Source organism: Nanorana parkeri, unplaced genomic scaffold, assembly GCF_000935625.1.
Source record: "Nanorana parkeri isolate BGI_ZX_2015 unplaced genomic scaffold, ASM93562v1 scaffold331, whole genome shotgun sequence".
NCBI classification, from domain to species: Eukaryota; Metazoa; Chordata; class Amphibia; order Anura; family Dicroglossidae; genus Nanorana; species Nanorana parkeri.
In genome coordinates, this window is record NW_017306599.1 from 500,759 (window position 1) to 519,563 (window position 18,805).

At 40.6% G+C, this 18,805-nt stretch overlaps 1 protein-coding gene across 2 annotated transcripts in view; it reads left to right on the forward strand.

Annotated features, from left to right (window-relative positions):
• BRAP (BRCA1 associated protein) overlaps positions 1–18,805 on the forward strand; it is a 54,073-nt gene that overhangs the window by 20,958 nt on the left and 14,310 nt on the right. For both annotated transcript variants that reach the window (XM_018558335.1, XM_018558334.1), the window contains 5 exons: positions 1,410–1,523; positions 2,554–2,702; positions 7,571–7,646; positions 11,861–11,999; positions 13,300–13,409. In XM_018558335.1, coding sequence (XP_018413837.1) covers positions 1,410–1,523; positions 2,554–2,702; positions 7,571–7,646; positions 11,861–11,999; positions 13,300–13,409 — 588 coding nt within the window. The remainder of the gene's footprint in view (positions 1–1,409; positions 1,524–2,553; positions 2,703–7,570; positions 7,647–11,860; positions 12,000–13,299; positions 13,410–18,805) is intronic.

Below are 18,805 nucleotides of genomic sequence, written 5' to 3' on the forward strand. Positions count from 1 at the left end.
CCCAGCTGAACAAAGATGGAAAAAAAAAATAGAGAGTGGATTGTGCCATCCACTATGTTGGTTCAGCCTGCATTTTGGGACAATTAAAAAAAATGCAGACCATGTTGTGGAGCCAATGGTTTTCCACAGGGTTCTTTTTACTTAATGCATCATAGAACTTTGTGATTCGTTAAAAGGCTAGTCACATGACTTTGATAGGTCACATGAATAGGCTCTCCTCCCAGGTTTTTTTTTTTTCCTGTCAGCTCTGCCATTCAGAAAAAAAGGGGCTTCCCTGGCCTCAGGACTTCTAAGCACATTGGTAAAGCACCATATATACACATTTATATACATGCCTGAATCTCAGCCAGAATTGACAGATTGCAAGAATCTCCCACTGTGTACATTGTATTCTGACCGTGTCACCGGATGCGATCAGCAAACCCAAACAGTGCTTGCTGATGATTGGCTGGCTTTTACTGTCTTTTACTGTCCTTTTCAGCTGTCCCTCCAGCGCTGGTGCGGGTCTCCGATCCAGTGACGACTCCTCTGTCCTCTTCGATCATGTCCCACGGTGTCTGTGCGGGTGCACGCTGCTCCATAGACTTACCTTGTGTCTCTCCTCATCTCCCGGCCGAACATCTGAAGTGCGCATGTACCCGCCCCAAGATCCTTTGCGGCTGCCCGAGACTCTTCAGATGTTCGGACGGGAGTGCGCGGCGAAGACACAGGTGTGTTTTAAACCTGTTTCAAAAAGGTGTGGGGTTTTTTTTTTTTTTTTTAAAGTGTTTTGCATATCTCTACTGCTAGCTAGCAAAAATGCAAAAAACCTGAGGGTTTAATAACCCTTGAAAGTGAGCCTTGCATTAAAAATTATAACATGAGCCGCTTCATTGCCTGATTGGTCAGTGGTACTGCTTCCTATAGTTATTGATCAAAAGCATAGCTTGCAAGGAGGAGAACACTAGTAACCTGGTTTTGGGGGAATTATTACTAACGGTTTATACATCAGAAAAAAAACATTTTGTGTTAGTTTTTCTGTTTTTATTTTTGGCCTAAATTGTCGATCTGTTAGTTGTATAGATGAAAAATACATTTGGAACAATATCATGAAAAGGCACAGCTGCAGTGCAAAGTGTACACTGGAATCTCCCAATTCACATGTATAGAGACCAACAAAGGCTGTTCACTCTCCATGTGACTGTGGCAGGCATGGAGAGAAAAAAAAAAAAACATGACAGAAGATTTATCTAGAGGAACATTGTGTATAAATTCTGTGCTGAGTGAGTTGGGTCACCTGCAGAGGTCCACATGCCATAGGTGCTTCAGGACCAAAGCTGTGTCGCCAATTCTAAAATCTGCCCGTGCTGGTCAGAGGACTACATGTTTCTTCGGTTGCCTCAATTACTTTTTTTCTTTTCTGTCTCCAGACAGAAGCAGATAGCTTTTACATAGCAAGCAACGGACGCCAGTTCAACTCGATAGAAGATGATGTTTGTCAGCTGGTCTATGTAGAAAGGGCAGAGGTTTTAAAGTCTGAAGATGTGAGTATATAATCTGCATGAGTTTAATGTTAGACTTGCGAAACCAAATCAAAATCACTGTTTTCGCAGAGCTATGGAGAATAGACTTAATTCATCATGCATGTGTTTTTACCATCATTGTTTGTAATTATTCTAAGTTTAATGAATTAGGATAATGAAAGTTTTGTGAAATTATAAATGTTTGTTTTTTATTCTGTAACTATATGAATTTTAATAGATGTGCGTTGTATGCTATGTATAAGCTATGGTTGTATGGTCCTACTTTTATAAAGTTGTGAAAGCACGTACTAAATGTGCTGAAGTGACCTCTCAAGCCATGGCATGATTTTGCTTAACAGAGCACTTTAGCATGCCTTAAGTGCTGCTGCAACTTGTTGATTCTGGCCCTTTCTCTAACTTATTTCCCCTTTTCTGAGCAGAGCTTTTGTGAACCTACATATTGAACCTTGCCATATTAACCTGCTAGTTATTTTGTGTTTTAACTTGAAAGCTGTTATTGGAAGTGCTTGATGATGAAATTACTTTGTCATGTTTTAAAGATTTTGGTAACGTGGGACACTATTACTAAGAGGATTAAAAAAAATATATGTATATAGATTGAATTTGTGTCTCTCACAGGCAGCATTTTACAAGGTCTTAAGGCTTAAAAGGTTTAAAATAAAGCTACAATTGCGGGTGAAAACTTCAGCATCTGACACTTTAAGTGTATCAGATGTCTGTGTCTGCCCAGTGTGCCCTGTGGTTTCCCCTTCAGCCACTACAGTACTAATGTGCCCCATCAGAGTAGCAGAGTGACACCCTAGGAACATAGCGGTCATTGAGGGGAAGGAGTTGCAGCAGAGAAAGGCAGGATACATTTAGCTATGAAACAGTTTATACTGAAAAGAGTTTTAAATAGGTAATTTATAAACTTTTTATTGTTTTATTGTTACTTTGCTGCTATGGAAACTATGAAGGGTTGGATAGGAAATCATAAAAGTTATTTGAGTTTTTAAGTAAATGTTAAAGTTCATTGAAATGTCATTTTCAGGGTGCCAGTCTGCCAGTGATGGATCTGACGGAACTCCCTAAGTGCACCGTATGCCTGGAGAGGATGGATGAGTCTGTAAATGGCATTTTGACAACTCTGTGCAATCACAGCTTCCACAGCCAATGTCTGCAGCGCTGGGATGACACCACGTGGGTGATTTTATTATTTAATCTGGCTGATTTATTCAAAAAACTGTAGTAGAGGAAATAAAACAGTTGCCCTTTTCATCCAGTCATGTGCCGCCTTTCTTTTAGCAAAATGAGGGCTGGAAGCTAATTGGTTAGTATGGACATTAGCCCATTAATCGGCTCTAAAATTTTCCCTGTAGTTAAGTTCCTTTTTTTTTTTTTGAAAGATGAGATGTATATTAGGAAAAAAAAGTTGTTCTTTAGTTGTAATACAGCTTTGTTCTTTTGCACTGTGTGTATCTACAGTTGTTGTTGTTGTTGTTGTTGTTTTTTTCGTTTTTTTTCCCATTGGGATTCTCTAAAGCTGGCCATACACTGCGAATTTCGTCTGGTTCTTGACAAACTGGCTGAAATTCGCACAGTGGGTTTTGGCCAACTTGCCTCAATCAGCTGAAGGAGACAGTTGGAAAATCTTCGAACAAACAGAGTCGGCAGCCAATACGTTGAAAACGGCGGAAGATTCCTCAGTCAACGCTCCTAAGCATTTATGGACAAATCTGTTATTTTCTTTGTTCAGCCCATAGGTTGAACGAAGAAAATATAACAGTGTATGGCTAGCTTAAGGAAGTGCATTTCAAATATCGATAGGTTGGAAGATTTTGTGCCTCCTGCTGCTTTTACAAGGGGATCACTTTTTTTTTGTTGGATTGTTGTTTTATTTCACACTGTGCAGAAATGAGTTTCTTTTGGGAGAAGGCTATTGTTGGATCTTATCGCTAGATTCTCCAAGAACTATATGAAACCCGTATCGTACTATCAATATCAACCCAAGAAAAGCTCTAATATTGTTCTGCTAATATGTGACGTCATATTGGGACCTTTTGTCATTTTCTTAGAGGAGTTGCAGCATAAATTGAGAGCTCTAAAAAAAAAAAAAAATATCATCTATAATACAAACACACATGCACTAGTTGAGGTATCTGATGAAACAGCATGTACAATAAGCCATATTTTTGACAGGCGATATACAGCTTTATTTGGCATGTTGCAGGTGTTGATATGGTAAATGAAGATGATTTCTGATAAGCCTTGTATGATCACAGAAGCATTGCAAACTTGTCTTAAGTGAAAATGGGAAAGTACCTGAAGGCAAGCTGCATTTGCCCATGAACTCTGGCCATTATCGAATAAGGGCAGGGACTCTCTTAACGCGTTCCCTTTCTCTGATGTGCCGTGCCTTCTGCAGGCGCTTAATCATAGAGACCTAGTGCAGAACTAGCTTGTGCAATTGATGGTTTGAGTGGTATAAGTGTCTCGCTTAACATATTGATGATTTTGTCTGCATTAGGCCCTTTCATATGGGTGGTCCATTAAGGTTCGCCTGTCAGTTTTTCAGGCGCCTCTGATCAGAAACTCAATGTAACTCTGGGGTAGCCAACTGTAAACGGACGTGGGTCCATTTAAATCTGATTACCACTCACTCTGTTCAGGTCTAGAAAAAAAAGAGTTCTGTTCTCGTGGCCCTGTAATCGACATATGTCTACTTACATCCAACTGCCCATAGACCTAACATGGCTTTGGTTAGTTCAGTGTTTTACTGACGGGCACCTGTTTGAAAGGGGCCTAAAGTAATTTGTGCAGCATGTAATGCCGTTGTAATGGCAGTGTCTGCTTAAGGTCAAACGGTGGCAACTAATCAGAGCGGGACTGTAAGTGACACCAAGCCTTGCTACATCATATACTCCTTACAGCAACTATAGACATTCAGAGCCTAGGGGATAATACACTATATTACCAAAAGTATTGGGACACCCCTCCAAATCATTGGATTAAAGTGTTCAGCGAAATTTCCTTGCTACTAAATATTCCACGGTCAACTGTTAGTGGTATTATAACAAAGTGGAAGCAACTGGGAAGAACAGCAACTCAGCCAAGAAGTGGTAGGCCACGTAAAATGACAGAGCGGGATCAGCGCATGCTGAAGCACACAGTGCGCAGAAGTCGCCAACTGTCTGCAGAGTCAGACCTCCAAACTTCGTGTGGCCTTCAGATTGCCATAACAACAGTGCGTAGAGGGCTTCATGGAATGGGTTTCCATGGCCGAGCAGCTGCATCCAAGCCTTACATCACCAAGTGCAATGCAAAGCGTTGGATGCAGTGGTGTAAAGCACGCCTCCACTGGACTCTAGAGAAGTGGAAATGTGTTCTCTGGAGTGACGAATCACTCTTCTCTGTCTGGCAATCCGATGGACGTGTCTGGGTTTGGCTGTTGCCAGGAGAACAGTACTTGCCTGACTGCATTGTGCCAAGTGTAAAGTTTAGCGGAGGGGGGGAGTATGGTGTGGGATTGTTGTTCAGGGGTTGGGCTTGGCCCCTTAGTTCCAGTGAAGGGAACTCTTAAGGCAAAAGAAGTCTGCCTGCTCCCAAAGTGTATGCAGGCCAAAAAGAGGTTACTACAGACCAATTATATAAAATATATAAGTTTATTAGGTATCAAAAATAGATTTAAAAAAACTATGTATAACACCACATCCCAAAAACTTCCACTTAATGGATTGATGGACTGTTTATACAAGCCGGTAGTTACAATGAAATGGACATATAGCACAAGGACACATTGTAGCTATTCATAGATAGGAAAACATTCCTTGTTGTAACACTTTCCAGAGAGCGCTTTTGGTCTGAAGAAACTCACATCAATTTACTAGGGAGATTGTCTCACTGTCATTAGTACTTCAAACATCAAAAGTGGTTGAAACAGGTCAAACAAATTCCGGACCGTTATCGGTCAGCATGTGCTGCCGTTGATTTGTAGGTGTTATATTTGCTTTAACAAAGCTTCAATTTTCTCTCCACGAGATCATAAAACAAAAATGCCCGTCCTTAGGCAGTGTCCCTTGTATAGTAATTCACAATCCATACAGGTTATCTCCGCTCGTAACGGTTGAGCGTCTTCTTTCTTCGGTATGACACACACACAGTCAATGAGGTACTAACCGGTTTTCCCTTCCAAGTGGCTCGTCTACGATATTTATACTTTACACCTTTAGGGCATGATGGTCATATGTATCATTGTTATGTCATTCCGGCAGGCTCCAAGGTGGACATATGCAATCCCGCAGGTTCACAGTGTTGACCCCTTTTGCCCCTCCTCCTGGGGTTTTGTCGTGTTCTTGGGCGTTTTTGTTTTATGATCTCGTAGAGAGAAAATTAAAGCTTTGTTAAAGCAAACATAACGCCTACAAATCAACGGCAGCACATGCTGACCGATAACGGTCCTGAATTTGTTTGACCTGTTTCAACCACTTTTGATCTTTTGAAGTACTAATGACAGTGAGACAATCTCCCTAGTAAATTGATGTGAGTTTCTTCAGACCAAAAGCGCTCTCTGGAAAGTGTTACAACAAGGAATTTTTTTAGCTACAATGTGTCCTTGTGCTATATGTCCATTTCATTGTAACTACCGGTTTGTATAAACAGTCCATCAATCACGGGCACGCAGCGGTCACTGCTGAGCAGACAAACTAACTGAATCACCGGGATCACTGTCTTGATGGTTGATTTGTCTAGAACAGGATTACCGGGTATACTTTTATTGATCTTTCTATCTATGAGGTTGATTATAAATTGTACTTTACCCGGTTCTAATGGTCACTTCCATGTAACTCCGTAGGCATGAATGGATGATTTGTGTGAATTGACAGCGGCTGTCACTTTTTAAGTGGACGTTTTTAGTGGACTTTTAAGTGGAAGGGATGTGGTGTTATAAATTGTTTTTTTAACTTGATGAACTTATATATTTTATATAATTGGTCTGTAGTAACCTCTTTTTGGCCTGCATACACTTTGGGAGTAGGCAGACTTCTTTTATCTATATGCTCCGGTTACAAACTTTAATTCATTACTCGGGTTTACTGCACGGGTTGTCCTCCGAGGAATTACTTTTTTACTGTTGAACTCTTAAGGCATCAGCATACCAAGACATTTTGGACAATTTCATGCTCCCAACTTTGTGGGAACAGTTTGGGGATGGCCCCTTCCTGTTCCAACATGACTGTGCACAAAGCAAGGTCCATAAAGACATGGACGAGCGAGTTTGGGGAGGAGGAACTTGATTGGCCTGCACAGAGTTCTGACCTCAACCCGATAGAACACCTTTGGGATGAATTAGAGCGGGGACTGCGAGCCCGGCCCGGCCTTCTCATCCAACATCAGTACCTGACCTCACAAATGCGCTTCTGGAAGAATGGTCAAACATTCCCATAAACACACCTAAAATCTGTGGACGGTCTTCCCAGAAGAGTTGGAGCTGTTATAGCTGCAAAGGGTGGGCCAATTCAATATTGACCTCCAACAGACTAAGACTGGGGCGCCAGTAAAGTTCATGTGCGTGTAAAGGCAGGCGTCCCAATACTTTTGCTAACATAGTGTATGTAGAGTTGGGGGGGGATGTTGCTTGAAATTGCCTTCCAGTATACCCCAAAAACTTCCTACGTTAAAATATCTGTACCCTCCTATTTTACATTTTTTTTTTTTTTAATGGCTTTCTTGGGATTTACAGATGCTTCTTGTTTAACAAAATGAAGCCAATTTTAAAAATGCTTAGGAGACGATAGGCAACAATGATTTCATCAACTATTTGCCTGCTACGAGAAAAGCCAAAGCAGCCTGAGGGTCTGTACATACTTTTCTAATACAACAGTGCACATTAATAATATATGCATTTAGCATCCATGAATTCAACTACAAATGTGTGTAATAAAGCAAACCGAATCAGTGTTTTTGCTGCATTTCACCAAGTCATGCTTTGTCCTAGCTTATAATAATTAATCTCACTTTGTTCCTTATGTGTTCCAGATGTGTATGTAAAAAATATCTTTTTATTACAGATGTCCGGTGTGTAGATACTGCCAAACCCCAGAACCAGTGGAGGAAAACAAATGCTTCGAGTGTGGTGTACAGGAAGTAAGTTGACATTTTGGGACTCTGCACTGGAAACATGTGGGTTTAATTTTATCCTGCATCTTTTGCATGGAACAAACTGAACAAGTTGTTCTGCCTCAGAACAGATTTTTTTCATTATGAATAAATGTGCTAATTTAACTCCTAATCCCCTGTATTTCATTAACCAGTAAGTATCTGCTCATACTACAGAGTTTTAGATAAACGGGCTCTTGGCAGATTTATTTTTTGTAAGGCCCCTTTCACACAAGTTTTTCAGGCAGACCTGATCAGAAGCTCAATATTAGTCTGCTGGGAGCTGAATCCGATTACCTCCAAATCAGTTTAGGTCTGGAAAAAAAATCCAACAGAGTTGTGCTTTGGCGGACATGAGTGAGACAGATCAGAGGTAATCGGACATGTGTCAACTTACATCTGACTCTCCATAGACCGAACATGGATCCGGTTAGTTCATTTTTTTTCCCCTCCCCATATTTACATGTCACAAGAGTTGCATCCTTTCCGTATTGCTCTGATGAGCAGGGAATCTGTGCAAGGATCCTCTGCTAATCAGAACAGACAATAACCGTGTAAAAGGGGCCTTACAAGAAAAAAAAAATTCTCTGCTTTTATTGAGTTGTATGTGTAGGCAATTATTTTTTTGTTAGGGTTGAGAAGAATAGTGAAGTTTTAGAACCCTTTTAAAGTTCTTATTGCTGTTTATCTCCACTCGGGAGATTTACCCTCTTTCTGTCCTGGAGGCCATTGCCACTAAGACAGAAAGTGCTGGGAAATACCAAATTTTACATTTGTCACCAGAACAAAGTCTTAATCTTGTAGTGCGCATACCTGGTCCAGTGACATCTGGCTAAGTAGGGAAATGTACCCACTTTGTGTAGATTTCATCTCACTTGCTGTTGCATCTCCGGGATGGAATGTGAAATCTCTCCAATGGGACTCCGTGAAAAAGAAAAGGGACGACAGGTTTACCCTCCCCCACTCTATCTAAAACTAAAAATAGTTTTAGTTGTACATACTTTTTAATGTCAACCTCTTCTGAGAGAAATATATTTGCGGTCATTTCTGACACAAAATGCAAGTTGACTAGATGTTGTGTTGACCCTCTGGCTCTACTAACCCATGTGAAATATGCAAAGCAGGAAAGTGAGTGAAACGTCCTTATACACATTCTTGTTATGGGTCAGGTACTTGAAGTATTGAAGATATGGATTAAGGATGACCAACCAGGTGATTAGCATTTGCAGAATGAAAAATGAGCAGTTGCAAGTCTCCTTGTTTCTTACATTGCTTCAACCAACAACCACTTAAAATAAATGTCAGAATTTTTACTATAATTTTTAAAATACTGTAAGTGTCCTTCTGAAAATGTTAGCTACTAGATGGTTTTACTGACTTTATGGCTTTAATACTTTGAAGCACTGATCAGGAAAGTCAGAGAAAACTCAGAAGTGCTAATGAAACTACTTGTTCCTGGTCAGTGAGTTGGAATACTGAAGCAAGGGGGTCAGCCTCCATGACAGGATAACAATTATGTTGATTCTTACTTCTTTATTGTATTAAATATACAGACTGTAGACTACTAGAGATAGGTATTTCACTGCAGTCACTCCTTGCTTAATAAGTGTTGTAATAAGATTACCACACCCAATATGTAGTGCTGCAAATCAGGAAGCAGAACCTATGCATGTAATAATAAAAACTATATGTAGGAGAAAAAGAAAGATTTAAGAAAAAACAAATTTTTACATACCAATTTCATCAGTTGGAGCCACTGTGATTGGTTCCTGATCAACAGTGGGGACCTGAGCTGACAGGGCAGCTGTGATTTGAGTCCTGATCATGTGATCACTATGCCAGCCATAACAACCATGATCACATGTAGGCTGGAGGCTTCATTGAGGAAAATTACACTGCCACCTTCAGACTCAGTAGTATCTGCATTGCCATACATTTTATACTGTAATTGTCCCACATTACACTATATATATATATATATATAATTATGGTGTGTGTGTATGAAAAAATTTTTTTTTCAATGTTTACATAGCAGAAAAAAACAGCAATGTTTTCATGAAAATTTTGGATACACAATAAAAACCCTTATATCCTTGAATATTTTAAAAATTATTTTATTTAGGTATGCAAATTAGTCCAAGAGTTACTGTCATGTTAGTGGCGTTGCTAAATATGACCTGGGCATCTAGGCATCAATGACATGAAAAGGTTAACGGAAACCCTTCATGAGAGAAATGTGGTACCACATGGACAGAGATGTCTTGGTGAGCAACACCCACCCTGCTATAGTCTGTGGATGTGTGGATTATTAGGCCTCACACACTAAAATCTAACATCATTTTTGACATATTTTTGTAAGTAATTTCCAATATTTTAAATCTGCAGCTTTAATTCAAATAAATTCAAAATCTAGCCATGAAAGTACTTGTTCAGACACTTCCTGTTTTGCAGCAACAACACTCTGTCCTTGTTTTCCAGTTGCTCTCCTCCATTGTCACCGTGTCACATGCGTTTGATGTGGAGACTAGAAGTGGCCGTTCTGGCTTTCATTACAGAGGCATGTTCCATCACTGTGACCATCAGGAAGCCCGCTCTAAGCAGTTACATGCAGCCACTGCTGGAGCATATTTATGTAGGAGATTGGTAAAGTTTAAAAGCAAAAAATAATAAGACAATGTAAAGCCTGCATTTTCTAGAGGAAAGAACAGGGCAATTGCTTGATGATACACAGTGCTTTAGAAAGCTAACAGGATTATTCACAAAAGGGTAAAGAGTTTGGAGAAGGCAGGAAACAATCTAGGACAACATAGCTGACCTGGAAACATTCTGCAATTCAGCTCACTTTCCAGTTCAGCTATGTTGTCCTAGATTGTTCACTTCTTCTGCCTTCTCCAAACTCTTCACCCTTTTGTGAATAACCCTGTAAATGTCATCCAATTAAAGTTTACATCTACTTTAAAAATATATATATCGTAGTAAAAAAAAAAAAAACAACCAGTGTCCACAACAGTTTTCCAGTAAGGCCCGGTTCACACCTGGGCGTTTTGTAGCGCATTCGAACGCTCTGCAAAACGCTCAAACACCGAAATCCCATTATTTCCTATGGTTCACACCTGGGCGTATTACAGGAGCTTCTTTGGGGCAATTTTGTCGCGTGTTTCCATTGGGATACAGCGAATCGCGGTACAAACGCGCGTATTCGATACGCCTAGGTGTGAACCCAGCCTAAGTTAGGAAGGCTTTTTGTTCAGTAACAAGTACCTCTCACTACCCTGTTTCCCCCAAAAATAAGACCTATCCCGAAAATAAGACCTAGTACTATTTTTGGGAATTGCTAAAATATAAGACCTAGTTGTGACCATTCCCAGGGCCAGTGGTGGCATAAGGGCGAATCTGAAGAGCCGCAGGAGAGAATCAGCGGTGCCAATGAAGCCAGAGCTAGAGGAAACGAGGCGACACCGGAGGGAGCAGAGCCGAATAAGCCGATGCCTCTATAGCGCAGGCTCATGTCACAGGGGAAGTGATACCAAATGCACTCCGCCTGTTAGGAATCGATAGTGAAAGCGTGCTTCGCTCATTCTGGCCAGCGATTGGTTACCAAATTGTTCTTAGAAAGGTACGGCACCCCTGATTGCCGTGATCACCATATTTGTGTACATGAATACATGTAGACTTTTCTACATAAATAAGCGTGGATTGTTGTACATAATAAAAAAAATAAGACCTACCCCGAAAATAAGACCTAGTGTGTTTTTTTTGAGCCAAAAAAAATATAAGACAGTGTTTTATTTTCAGGGAAACACGGTATTTCCCTAAATAAAGCTGTGTATGTAATTATCATGCACATGGGACCATTCTAAATGAGGTCCACAATTGACACAAGGTTGGCTTTGTAGTGACCCTTGGGTAATGCTGAATGTTTGATAGGTTGTTGTATCTGACTAAAGATCTGATGATGCACGACTTGCAGAGGTTCGAGAGTTCAAATAGGAAGATGGATGTCTTCAAATAATTTTACAACTCTTGTTTTGTCATTAAATACTGAAACAAATTAGTGTAAACAACTTAAAAAGGAGTACAATAGTACTACATTATTCCAGCTGTACATTGTTAAAAACTTTTCTTTATTGTGAGGACATGAATGGCAGAGTCAAGGATTCTATTCTCCTATTTCAGAATTGTTTTCTCTTTGTCTCTTGCAGAACCTCTGGATCTGTTTAATATGTGGTCACATTGGCTGTGGTAGATATGTTAGCAGGCATGCCTATAAACATTTTGAAGAAACGCAGCATACTTACGCAATGCAGCTCACCAATCACAGAGTCTGGGATTATGCTGGGGGTAAGCACACCTATTTCTGCTTTCAGCTTTTTTAAGGTTTATATTATATATCCATTTGTAACATCAGATGTTTGACAGGTATCCTCCAATGACCTTTCAGTTTGTATCCACAAAAAATGTCCTTACCCTGTAAATTTGTATTAAGAGCCCCTTTCAAATTAAGTGTTATTCCTGCTGGACTGTTTGTTATATTACTCATGATCTGCAAAAATGAAACCTGTTATTTTGCATTCAAGTAGCAGGAGATACTGCTTTGATTAGAAGGCACCCCGTGGGGGATTCAGTACATATGATTGGTTTGAGAGATCATGCTATAGACCAGTGGTGTCCAGCTGGCGGCCCAAAGGCCACATGTGGCCTCTCAGCACTTAAGGTGCGGTCCACTGCGGGCTACATGATGAATGACAGAGTGACAGCAGCGGGCTTTAGTACTGTAATCGCCGGCTGTCAATGACCGCCGTGGTCCAGCATTATGCCCAGGAGCTCAATCAATACGCTCCTGGGCTTCTGCTTCTCTATACGAGGCAGCAGGCAATATGAATATAATGCAAAACAATGTTTCCACATTGAGTTTACAATAGAAGTAAATTGACATCAGGCCACTTTCTGTTAAAAAGAGGCTCAAGCAGAGCTGAAGCAGCTCTGTTCAGACTCTCCCTGCAGCAGTAAATAACCATTTGAAGTGATCTTTTGCTGCATGGTGGCTGGATCAGGGCTCCACGGACCAGAACCAGAAGAAATACATTGCAAAAAAGGGATTTTAACAAAGATGCTAAACTTTACACTAACGTGGTATGTTTTGCACCTGATTGTGCAAGGTGCACTGAGGGCTTGTTCACACCACGTGAACAATTGTTTTCTGTGTGTCCTGTTCACACCATACATGTGTGGTGGTGTGCAGAAAAATGCAGCACAAGATATGGTGTGAGGAAGTCTTAACTCCAATAGTTTGCCATTTTGTTTCTCAACAATTCACTGTTCAATGGCAAGACCTGTGTAGAAATCTATCCAATCGGGGCACAGACAGCAATAAAAACCTTACTCTGACCTGTTCTTCCAAAATTAAATTAAATGTTTTGCCTGGAGTTGGGCTTTGACAATTTCTCATTCCATTTTGTGCACTGCACATAACATAAATCATCGGTTCCCGCTGTGTATTCTATTAATGTCTTCATTAATTAGAAGTACTAATGACAACATTTTCATGTTTTGTGTTTGCGTGGTTTTTTTTTTTTTTGTTTTTTTTTTTAAATAAAAAGAATTGTTTATTACTTATAGTTTGTATGTGCCTCTTCTCTAGATAACTACGTTCATCGCCTGGTTGCTAGCAAGACAGATGGAAAAATAGTTCAATATGAATGTGAAGGAGACACGTGTCAGGATGAGAAGATAGATTCTCTGCAGTTAGAGGCGAGTAATTGGACTGCTTTAAGTGGACCTATTTTAAAGCTGTGTTAACAGTCACAGTAAGTATGTGGACAATTCTATGTCTAAGCTTGACACTCAGACTGACCAACCTAGCAGCCCTGAACCAATTGTATAGATATACAGATATATAAACTGCAGTTTATACCTGTAAAACGTTTGTCTGCCCTCACACAACACCATTAATGGTATTGAGGACATTTTACTTGTCTGGCAGACATCCAAATATCGAGGAAAAGTTCCACAGCACTTGAGGGTAGAATGCATTTTGTACAGGACATTCCAAACCCTGTGCAACAAGATATCAGGGTAACATCCCCGAAAATCACCTGGCATGTCTATGGAATTGAGGACATAGAGGGTAGACTACACATGAACAATGTTCCCATCATAGGATTTCCTAAACCTACAGAAGGTCACCTGTGTAATTTATTTAGGTTTGGCTTTGAGAAACCTTTGGAGCTGACACCTTTTACACCTTTTTGTTTTCAGTAGAAAGGGCTCACAGGGTGTCCTCCAGACCACCCCACTGGATGCTGGTACAAGCCATTTCTTCTGAAAATGCTGTGTTAAGGACCAGTAGGTCATACTGCAAAAAGCTAGACAACACAAAGATCTGAAAATGGCAGACTTTAAGTTATCCCTATTCCCAGACTTTGCAAATACAACGCTGTATTCAGCAAACTTAAGAATAATAGCTAAAGGAAGTATGCCTTTCTTTCATACTCCATCTGCTGCCACAGTCAAGGTTGACAAAAATGAGCGCCACCTTGGAGAAGAAATAGCCACCTAACCATACCCAACTGCCCGTAAAGCATATCTAAACCCAAAAGCAAAAATTTAATATTGCCTATTCTTAAATTTGGTGGCTGCACTTGTTTTTCTTTTTTTTTTCTTCCTTATTTTCACCTGGTGGTCCAACCATTTAAAGGAGAATTATGTGGTGAGTGATTTCCACTCATCCTCATAGAGCCGACCTGTGACAAAGAAGCTGTCACAGGTCGGCTTTATCGATTGGGAAGGGAGCAGAAACATGCAGCCGATACGCTCACTTCCCGATCGTCACCCTGCAGTGAGCGATGACTGTCTCTGACTCCCTGCAGGGATTCCCCCCTCCCCTCTCCAATCCTCCAGCGCTGACTGGAGGAACAGACAGGGAAGGGGACGGGCACATCTGGCTCTGCTTATAGATAGGCAGAGCCAGCTGTCACTCACACAGCTGGGTGGATCTCAACAGTTTTGTCGGAATCCGTCCTGGCTGTGGCGCTCTCCGTATATCCCAGGCAATAGCCCGCGATATACTGAGCTTTGAGTCACGAGTGGAGGTTAGTGTATGTCCTCCCATGACCCTAAAGAGAACTATAGGGAAAACACTTGCCCCATAGTTCTCTTTTAAGTCTATTATTTTTCAATTTTCTTTAGCAGATGGAGCAGTCCAGCAAAAGTGTCAGATAGAAAATCTTAAAAGAGAAAAAAAAAACATGTTGCTGTAACTGCTTAAACATTGTTAGCTGGAATTCAGCTTTGTTAGTGAAGTCCATCTAAATTTGCTAGTGCAACTAACACTACCCTATTCATTAGCTGACAATGCTGCTGACAGGAAGTGTTACTGGCAGGGTCACCAGGTGAATATAAAGAAAAAATATTTTTATTTAAGCTTTAAAGAACCGATTCAGTTTCTGTCTAGCAAGCCAGATATATCATAATGGGCTGCAGGGTATTGTACCATAATTGGCTGTAGGGGATACTTAAACTCTCGGCACCCACGTGGGCCCCAGCACACAAGCAGGGACCTCTTTTGCTCAATATATATGTGAAATAGAGCTCTTTGGTGTGTAGAGGTAGCCGGACCAAGCAGCAATATTCCTGCTTTTTGCATGCATGTCTGGCATTGTCCAAAATTGATCCTGCTTTGGGCAACGTAACTTGTTACCACATGTTTGTGACTCATACTATGCCACCAAAAGACTGTCAGATCACTCTCTCTTGATAGTTTAACTAAAGCTGGGCACACACTGGTCAATTTTCAAATTAACTTTCATACTTTTAGATTGTAAGCCCTCACTGGCAGGGCCCTCCTTACCATCTTGTCTTAAATTGTATTGTGACTGTAATGTCTTCCTTATATTGTAAAGCGCTGTGCAAACTATTGGCGCTATATAAATCCTGTATAATAATAATATGAAGAATCTTGTCAGAACATTTGTGAATGCTATCAAAGACTTGTAGAATGTTGTTCAGTTAGTTTTAATTTGATTAACATTTGGTTTTGGAATGAATGGAGTTTCTCGAACATAAACCACATTTGTTTAGACTTTTTCCTCACTATGTTTGTATTTGATTGCCGATTTTTAAACCCATTAGCTATTACAGAACCAAATGAATGTTTGGTTATGTTCTTAAGAGGCATATTTATTGAACAAATGGGTGGGATTAAAAGAAGGGCCTGGGAAGCCAACATCATTCTAGACATTAAGCAAGTCGAAATTGCTTTCTTGCCTAGCTCAAACCCTGACACACAATCCAGATGGTTAGAACACCAACAATTATAAAGATCTATTTCTTTATCTAAAGTAAAGTTTCTTTACTCGACAAGCATTTTTTTTTTTTATTGTTATTATTGTTTGTTAAAAATTTAACAAGGTAAAACATAAAGTCAACCAAACAGATGAAAGAAAAGAAACCCTTATAGGGTACTTCAGTAAAGATACCGGTACAGGGAACAAAGACAAGCTAGAGTAAATATAAAGCATCAAGTTAGGCATAATAACTGAATCATAGAAACTTCAGAGTCAAAAAAACAAATGTCAAATTAGGGCATCCTATCAGATTAAACATAGAGAAAAGAATAAAAGGAAGAAGAGAGAAAAGTGGAAAAAAAAGGAGGGGGGTGGAGAAAGAGAAGAGGAGATGAAGTAGAAGAGGGAGAAGACCCGTCCAAGAGAAGCAAGAAGCGTTCAGTAAACAAGGATATGGTAATCAATCATTGGCAACAAATTCTGGGTCTTGCCACATAATATCCAAATATACAGGGGAGGTTGTAAAGATGACCCAACAGGCCCATATTTTGAGGAGGAGAGTTGTAGTTTATTCTAAAGCTTAGGCTCAATTCTTCCATAAGACAGATATGGTCAATCCTCCGAAACAAAAGCTACAATGGATGATGCAGGGGCGTACGCCAGTATAGTGGAACAAACACCTTTGCTGAATGGAGTAAGGCAAGCATATTTTGAAGAGAGGGAGCATACCGCATATTTGTTACCCACCATAGCTAAATTTCAACAACCCATCACTCAGTCCTATATCAGCTGTAGGAGACAGTATAGGGACTTTTTTTTTTTAATCAGATGTTTGTTTGTTTTTTAAACAATAAAAAACCAAGTACAAAGAGAAAAATAAACAAAAAAAGAGAAAACAAAAGTAAAAAAGGGAGGTGCACATTTGAAGAACAATAGCCACATGTAAAACAGTACAGAAGTATTACGTATACTTTATACCTCTCGCAGCTCACATCTGCTGGTGTAGCTCTAGCAGCACATACATACAAATTAGACCCCAGAAGATGTTACATGTATAGGCTGTTCACTCAGCCGCCGCCTGTCCACGGTAGGACAGCCGGCTAGACCACATAGAAGCGAATTTATTCATATTGCCTCTCTGCTGAAAAGTAACACGTTCATAGTCAACCATCCTATCCAATTCACTAAGCCATAGCTCCAGTGTTGGGGGAGAGGTGGAGACCCACCTACGCACCACCAGCGTTGACGCAGTGATTAGTGTTTGTTTAATGGCCACAGTCGTATGGGAGGTTAAATCCGGTACATCAATAATGCCCAGGATGCACACATGTGGAGAATTAGTTAGTGAGGATTCAAAAACAGAGTTAATGACGTCCAAGACCTCGCCCCAGTACATAACTAGCTTCGGCATCTCCACAGTAGATGAATTAAAGAACCTTGATGAGAGTTGCATTTTGGGCAATTAAGGTCAGCCCTGTACCCAATACGAAACAGAAATTCAGGTGTGCGATATATTCTGTGAATAATGAACAATTGCGTCAACCTATGAGTGGGTGACAGCGATACTTGTTCAACCCCTCGTAGTGCATCCTCCCAATCGTCATCTGACAGAGCGCCTAAATCTGTCCCCCAGCCCTCCCGGCACTTCAATGGCAGAAGAACCTCGGATTTGAGGAGGAGGTGATTATACAGGGAGGAGATGACTCCCTTAGTCTGCTCAGCTGAAAGCACAGCATCCAGAGTTGGGGTGGGGAAAAATTTAGGGGGGCCAAGACTAAACTGTGACCTTAGAGCGTGTTGGAACTGGAAGTGGCATCTACGGGAGAGCCCAAATGTGGAGGACAAATATTCAAAGGTGCACAATTCGCCATCAGGGTACAACTGAGAGACGGACAGTACCCCGACACTCGTCCAATCAACCGTACCCCGCAGGGGAAGAAGCTTCAGGAGATTGCAATTCTGCCACAGAGGGGTATAGCTAGTTAGATGGGTAGCCCCCAGTGCTAGACAGTATAGGGACTTTCTCTGATATTTTAGCCTCCTTCAAAGAAGAAGCCCCCAACAATAAGGCTTCAGGAGCCGATGAGCTAACAGCAGAGGTTTATAAAAGATATTGTTTGGTTCCTCATCCAGAGCTTCTTACATAAGATATTAGGGCCAGAGTTCTACCAAATTATTTTCCAGAATTAACAAACCCCTACAGATAGATCAGACATGTTTTTTATACCATCTAGATCCATTGCCACAGTTATTAGAGGGCTCAACTCACTCACACTTGTAGCAGAGCAATATTATCATTAGATGGCACAAATGCATTTTGCAGCGTAGAGTGGAACTTATTGTGACAGATAATTACTAAATTTGTTTTGTCAGGCAATTCGTCCAATAAACACAAAAGTTATAGCCCAAATGTACTGCCCGTATTCGAATTAATATGCTGTGAAAGTTTTTCACTTGAAACATAAAGTCCTAATGGCTCTACTGACATGAAAAGGGCCTCATTGCCAAATATATATAGTATAATGCTCTGGTTTCATCTACCCCTCAGTCCACCCCTGGTTTCATCTACAGCCTCAGTCCACTCCTTGTGAAAGTCCCCAACACTTTTGAATGGCCTTTTCCTGACAATCCTCTCCAGGCTGCGGTCATCCCTGCTGCTTGTGCACCTTTTTCTTCCACACTTTTCCCTTCCACATAACTTTTCTATTAATGTGCTTTGATACAGCACTTTGGGAACATCCAACTTCTTTTGCAATTACCTTTTTGAGGCTTTCCCTCCTTATGGAGGATGTCAATGATGGTTTTCCGCACAACTGTCAGGCCAGCAGTCTTTCCCATGATTGTGATTCCTACTGAACCAGA